Raw genomic sequence first — 6,730 nt, 5'->3', positions numbered from 1 at the left:
CCCAAGGCAAGATTTTGTAAAAATAACTTAATAGGAAAGTTTTATTAATAAAATAACTTTTTATACCAACTTTTTATAAAGAAGAATGACCGAGTAGTTATTCATAAAAATGAAAAAGAAACAAAACTATAGCTGTAATTAGTAACCGCAAGGAAGAAAAGAAACTAACATTCGTGAGCACATAATTATCAACAAAAAAAAAGTCTGAGCACATTAACAAAAAATTGGGCAGGGCTAATATACACGTTCATGAAACTCGTCAGCAGTAATTTCATAATGTCGCATACATAATATGTATTCCATATTAAAAATATTAATATATGTTATTTTTTTAGTACTTCGTTTCTGAAACGACTTCTCTTACATTTCGTTAATGGACGAAATAGCATGATAATAATAACCAAAACAAAAAAAAAAAAAACAAGAAAAAAAAAAGGAATCCAGCACTCAAAATGAAAAAACTGAATTACGTGTGACAACTAGGAATGTTCAAAGTGTTGCAACAAGATTTTGCCAAAAGATAAAAGGAGTTGTTTTTTTTTTTTAACAAAACTTAGAAAAAATTTAAACTTGAATTCAAATTCATATTTTTTTTAAAAATTAAGCCCTGTTCATTTCGCCGATTTGAGTTTAAAATTCAAATTTTACTACAGTAAAAAACTCTAAAAAATAATCACATATAATTTTTTTACTACAATAAAAAGCTAACATAAAATCACATCTCAACTCGAATTAACGAACTGAACGGGCCAAATTTAAATTTGAGTTTAAAACTAAACTCGAGTTCAAAAATTCCCTTCAACTTAAATTCATAAACTTAATAAACAATATTTTTTCTATTTTTAAAAACGTCATAATTGTTTTAATTTTAATTGAGATAAAATTTTTTTATATATTCACAACGAAAAGACAAATAAAACTCCACTTATATACTCTATTAAAATATTTCATCACCATTAATTTTTATTAAAATATTATCTAAATACAAATTTAAATTTTAACCCACCTAAACACAAACTGAAAAAAATTCTCAATTCAAATCACAACTCAAATGTACACATTTAAACATAAACTCAAATTACAAATTCAACTCAAATTATAATTTAAACTCAATTTAAAACATCACTTTAACTCAAAAATGTAAAAAAAAACAACCGTCGAAAACGCCAAAAGGGCGGGCTAGAAGCAGCTTCAGAGTAAAGCTCTAACATTTAAGAAATCCAAAGCAGTTAAAAGAAAAAGAAAAAAGAAAAAGGCACACAAACCCATGTAACAATTTATTGCACACTTGTGCACAAATCAAAGCAAACTATTTTTAGTCCATCTATTTTTTTCCTTTGAATTGATGAACTACAAAATCATTTTCCATCATCACAGCTTCTTCAAAGAAAAAAAAAACCTCTCAAAGCTTCATACATGGGAGACAAATCTACAACACCGATTATAAAACAAAACAAATCATTTTTCACCAACCAAAGTCTTCACTTTGTTGTCTGAAAATATACATGATTCTTGACTCTCAAAATGGTGTCATCTTCTTCTGCTAAAAATTCGAAGAACAGTTAGGAACTTAGAATCTGCGAGCCTATACAACCGATTTTTTTCCCTTTTTTTTTTTTTTTTTTTTTTTTTTTTTTTTTTTTTTTTTTTGGTTTCCCCATGATTTGAGTCAAATCAGTCACCTGGAAAATTTATCATCTCAGCAACTATAGCTCTGGTTTCAAGCGCCCTGGTGAACATGATATTTAGTACAAAAATACTTAGAAGAAAGTACTTAAAAAAAAAAAAAAAAGAAAGAAACTCTGCAGTTGATATGAAACAGATTTTAGTTACCATTTGGTCCCAAATTTTCAAGGGCCGTACTAGAATCATATCCCATGTGAAAAAGACCTTGGAGCTCATTATCTAGTACAGTCTGCACTAAATATTTTACAAATGTTATTGAAAGTAATGGGGTTATATAGTATAGCAGAACATGAAGACAGGCTTAACTACTTGCCTGAGGCAAAGAAGCAAATTGTGGAGCTGTGTTCGGTATACTTGGCATGGTTCCCTGAAAGATTCCAGGTGGGTAATGTTGAGAGGAGCCGATTCCGGGGCCGAGCCCGAAAAGAGCTCCATTGCCACCTCGCGAGTTAAGAATCTATACACAGGAAAAAATAAATGACACAAAGTTTAAGATACAATGAACCGCAAGTGTTGCAACTTCAAATGGCTAAATTAGCAAAGTTATGCTCGAATGACCTGACTTACATCTTTGGATAGAAGCCGTTCTATGTCAATGTTGAGTTCTGGGTTCACAGTTGCTAGTTTCATTGACAAGAACTGCAACAAGAAAGAAAAGGGACCACTAAGAACAATAGTAACTTGACAAGCTATTCATCCTCGCAATGTTTCTTATGTTCCACATATGGAGATGGCACTATTTTCATTTTCTTTTGTTCTGGAAGTTAGCTCTTTTTGTTCAAATTTTAAGCCAGTGATTCAGGCAAATTTAAGAATAATAAAAAAAAAATAGTCAAGATACAGAAAAAGATCATAATCGCAGGCAAAAAATTATAATAATCTTTTCCGGTTTTCATTTTGTTTTTTTATGTTTTATTTTTCCTATGATGAGACCCACTTCTGATTCTGAACGGTAACAAATTTGAACTGAATTCAGACGACTTAGTAACATACCTCAACCTGCTGTTGCAAAGACTGAACATAGTTGATAATCTCATCAAGCATTACTGCCTTCCCCGTGATCTAGAATGGTTAAAAATGGCAACAAAATTCTTCAGTATTTTCACATCAGCATCACAACAGACTACTCAGAAAGAAGCTTGTCTGAATCTAATTACCTTGTTGCATCCTGGAACAAGTTCTTGAAGCAATCTCATCCTCTCACTGATCTTTTCTCTTCTCACCTGCAAACAAAATCAGCTATTTCTTCATTACACATGTTACAAAACAAATATATTTTACACATTATCTATTGTAGGAGAAGATATACCCTTTCTGCAAGGCTATGACTATTTGTTGCCTGACCCCTCCGGGCTCTCACATGAATGTAATTTTCCTTGGGAGTTTCTCCACTGTCGGCACTGTCCTTGGCTTGTTTTCCGGTTTGCTTGTTTCGCGCATTTCCGCTCGAATTCTCTTCAATTTTGGGCTTCTTCTCATCTTGTTCTTTCCGAACATCAGAAATGGAACTGTCCTTCTGTTGTACTTGTTCCCCTTCAGCATTCTACCAAAGTCATGACAAAGCAATTCAATCACTTGGATACCACAACAAGAAAAGCAAATTCAATTACCAACATCACAATTTATATCATATTAGTGTGGCTAATTTTACCTTATCTGGACTGAGGGGAGAATTGAAATCAGGAACTCGTTTTCTTCTTTTCTCATTAGGTGAAGATCCAATGCCGCCATCTGAAATTTGGCAACCATCCTGAGATTGTCCACCAACTGTTGAAGTCGTCTCACTGTTTGGGGGGTAATTCGGAGGACACCCAGTACTCGCAATCCCGGCACACTGAGGCAAGCCAAAAGAGCCAACCATATCTGAGAAGCTCCCACTTCCAAAGCACGAAAGCTTGGGAACCATCTCTGCGAAACTCGAATCGGAAGGGTATTGAACAAGGTGGGAGGTGCTACTCATTCCCTGGCTTTCCAACACAACCGGGTTATTATAAGGAGGATTGCAAAATTCACCCTGAGTAACCATGGAAGAACCTCCAAAATTCTCAGTCTGACTCAATGAAACAAGTGGATCCCAACCAGAAGCAAAGAAAGGGTCTGAACCAGTGGGAGGCTTAAACATGGACAATGAGCTCATAGTCACTCCTGAAGCCTTTTCAGGCATGGTGTTTGTGGCCATCCTTGAAGATGGACAATTAAGAAAACCCTCACTTCTACTCTGTTGAAACCCCACGTTCTCATTTTCCTGACCACTCATTTCTGGAGCTACAAAAGTTGAAAACCAAACCCCCAAGAACTAGGAAATCCCACTTGTATTTTTGTTGGAATGGAACCCCAAGTAAACAGATATACAACAAGGGTTAGAAACTAGTAAGAGAACTATTATATGAAACGAAAGGCAAAGTGAGTTTTGACTAAAGTTGAGGGGGTGATATCTTACAAGAATCAACAAGGAACAAGTAACCTTGGCAGCTTTTTATACGACTGATGGGGTGTTAAAGTAAAAGAAGCCTCTCATTGCAGCATCCCAATGGACTCAAAGAAAGTGAAAGGATAAAATCCTGTGAATATATATCAGGCATAAAATCTGCAGAACCAGCTACTTAACTTCTTTTTTTTTTTTCCTTCAGAAACCCTAGGATCAAGCTTAAACTCCACTATTACACAGAAGGAAAAAGAGAAAAATGCTCTCCCAGAGACAAGAAAGTGAACCTTTCAGAGCATAAAGTAAGACGTGGACAAACGATGACATTAGCTAAGTAACAGCTCACCAGACTAGCAAAAAGAAAGCAGATTCCCTTTTCCCCTTTTGTTTAGAGAGAGACTAAATTTTCATACCTTCTTCTGTTCAATCATTAAAACAACACACCAATGTGATTGATGTGAACCGCTTGAATCTCTTCAAGCGTGATAAAATTGAATAATATCTCTAACAAGCTTCAACCAGGAAAATAACTAGTTGGTATTGTTCATAAGACCCCGGGAAAAATAAAAAATAAAAAAGTAGAAGAAACCCTTTTGAAAATTCTCAAATGGGTACCGGAAAAAGACCAAAAGGCATCAAATTTCTAACTTGAATTGTACAAATAAGTGAAATGGGCAGTGGTCTTAGAGCAGTCCAGGTAATTGGGCTTTCGAGTGTACCTTCAAGAAGCATAAAAAATGACTTGCTATAATTCGACAAGAAATAAAAAAAAAATACAAGTTTTCACCAATTGGGTACTTGCAAAAACAGCAAAGGAAGCATCAAGTTCCTACTTTAATAGATCACAGACCATCATACATAATTAACACAAGCCTAGAGAGAGAGAGAAACAAAGAGAGGGAGAGGGAGAGAGAGAGAGCACAAAAGAGTGAAACTTTGCTTACCTGCTCAAGTTAACAGGTGACATGTATGATTTTAAAAGACAGACTAACCACTGCCAACTGCCCTTGTTTGGAAAATTATTACCAGAACCTAATCTCTTTTCTCCTTCCACTCTAGACTGTTGCAACTTCATTAACTTTTTCCAATTTTTTGACTTTAAAATAATCTCTCTCTCCCTTCTTTTTTTTTTTTTTTTTTTTTTAACAAGATTAAAGAATAGGAGTAATTTGCAGAAGAGGTTCTTCTCTTGAAGACCAAGCTTGCTCTTTGCTTGCTTCTTTGACATACTTTATTATCACACATATATTTTTTCTTTTAAAATTTTTACTGACACATTTGCCAACTATTCTAATCTAACAGACCTCTCTTTGCTGTTACACACTCATTTTTCTCAGTGCCAACTAAACCCTCTTTCATTTCTTTTGAGAAACACTCATTATGCTCCTAACCTCCATCACCCTCCATGCACATCATTGTCCATCAAACAACTAAAATGGGCCCATTTACTCCGTGGGCCCGTATATCCTGATCTCTTCCGAGATGATGAGTCCTCAATGTGGGCCAATGCCAAGTGGATGGCTTTGATTAAGACAAGTCATACAATTACATTTGAGTGCATAGCAGAGTAAATTTGCCCCTACCTCTTTTTAACAAGTTTTATATCAGTTATTAGTACTAGATGAAATCTTTTCCTTTTTATACTTTGGAGGCTTTGGGTCTGAGGAACATAAGGAATAATAGAATCTAATCATCAATTTACCTCCTTGTCCTGGTACGGGTTTCCAGCTGTAGACCCTGAAGCAGTTTTTTTTTTTTTTTCATATAAAAAACTTAAAATAAAAAATAAAATAAATTTACTGATATGTCTAACTTAACTTACGTAAGGTAAGGTAAGTTAAATTTTTTAATCCTTAAATTTACATATTCTTTATTTTTATGTTATTTTATACAGATTTAACAAATAAAATATTTAATCTGTCAATATCTTAAAAAATAAAAATAAAAATAAAAAATGGTCAAACAAAAATTATCTGGTCAAGCATCATCCTAAGCCCGGTTGTGATCTTGGTGGAACAAATGGAAAATTGCTCCGGAAATAACGGCTAATTTTGTTCAAGGTTCATGATCCGGTGAGAGACACTTCACTGTAGAAATGAGTCATCGGATATTCTTTTAATCTTTCAACGAATTAGAAATATGTGGCAATGATAATGATAGGATTAAGTGATTTATATTGGGTCTAATGTGTGAAAAAGGGGACCCATTGAAGTACCGGGCAACAATTAAATTATTGTAGATACGACGATTGAGATGGTACACCAAACTTATCAATGTGGGTACTCACAGCAAATCATTCTTCTCGGTACGTTTCGAGGTGGGGGCTAGATGGAGTCTGGATAGAACCTTATAATAGACTGAAGAATGATTTTGCATTTCTTTTCTGGGATTATAAAGAGGGCTAACTTTTGACTCTTAAATCTAATTAAAATTAAATTTAAAAAGTATAGAGGATAAACAGTTTTTAATGTAAATTTAATAGTTGAAAACATATGATAATTTGTGTGCGAGTGTGTTTTTTTTTTTATATATATATAAATAGTATGAAAGTAATCAATTATGCACCAAATATTTGTTTTGAAAAAACTTGAGAATGAAATGACTGATCCATAATTCTAA

The 6,730-nt window shown here is 33.9% G+C and overlaps 1 protein-coding gene across 3 annotated transcripts; it reads right to left on the bottom strand.

Moving 5' to 3' along the window:
• Positions 1-1,312: 1,312 nt before the first annotated feature.
• LOC21390494 (transcription factor bHLH74) lies at positions 1,313-5,318 on the bottom strand. Of its 3 annotated transcripts, none has more exons than XM_024174154.1 (9): positions 5,056-5,318; positions 3,338-4,830; positions 2,996-3,229; positions 2,844-2,909; positions 2,680-2,748; positions 2,254-2,325; positions 2,000-2,143; positions 1,834-1,915; positions 1,313-1,729 (listed from the first exon to the last, which is right to left on the bottom strand). In XM_024174154.1, the coding sequence occupies exons 2-9, from the start codon at positions 3,941-3,943 to the stop codon at positions 1,707-1,709; spliced, it is 1,296 nt and encodes a 431-aa protein (XP_024029922.1). In that variant the 5' UTR covers positions 3,944-4,830; positions 5,056-5,318; the 3' UTR covers positions 1,313-1,706. The 3 variants fall into 3 exon arrangements, with proteins under 3 accessions (XP_024029922.1, XP_024029923.1, XP_010109419.2); XM_024174155.1 differs by having other exon boundaries at positions 3,338-4,247; XM_010111117.2 differs by lacking the exon at positions 5,056-5,318 and having other exon boundaries at positions 3,338-3,995; positions 4,127-5,024.
• Between the last annotated feature and the right edge of the window lie 1,412 nt (positions 5,319-6,730).

Source organism: Morus notabilis, unplaced genomic scaffold (genome assembly GCF_000414095.1).
Source record: "Morus notabilis unplaced genomic scaffold, ASM41409v2 Scaffold991, whole genome shotgun sequence".
Classification (NCBI taxonomy): Eukaryota; Viridiplantae; Streptophyta; class Magnoliopsida; order Rosales; family Moraceae; genus Morus; species Morus notabilis.
The sequence above is the reverse complement of the archived record's forward strand: the minus strand, read 5'-3'. Positions and strand labels throughout refer to the sequence as shown.

Excerpts from the sequence above, each read along its gene's own strand:
- LOC21390494 (XM_024174154.1), bottom strand. The coding sequence starts at position 3,943 with ATGAGTGGTCAGGAAAATGAGAACGTGGGGTTTCAACAGAGTAGAAGT. Across the intron at positions 2,144-2,253 it reads AACGGCTTCTATCCAAAGAT|ATTCTTAACTCGCGAGGTGG; the intron begins GTAAGTCAGGTC and ends TCCTGTGTATAG. Across the intron at positions 1,916-1,999 it reads AATTTGCTTCTTTGCCTCAG|ACTGTACTAGATAATGAGCT; the intron begins GCAAGTAGTTAA and ends TATTTAGTGCAG.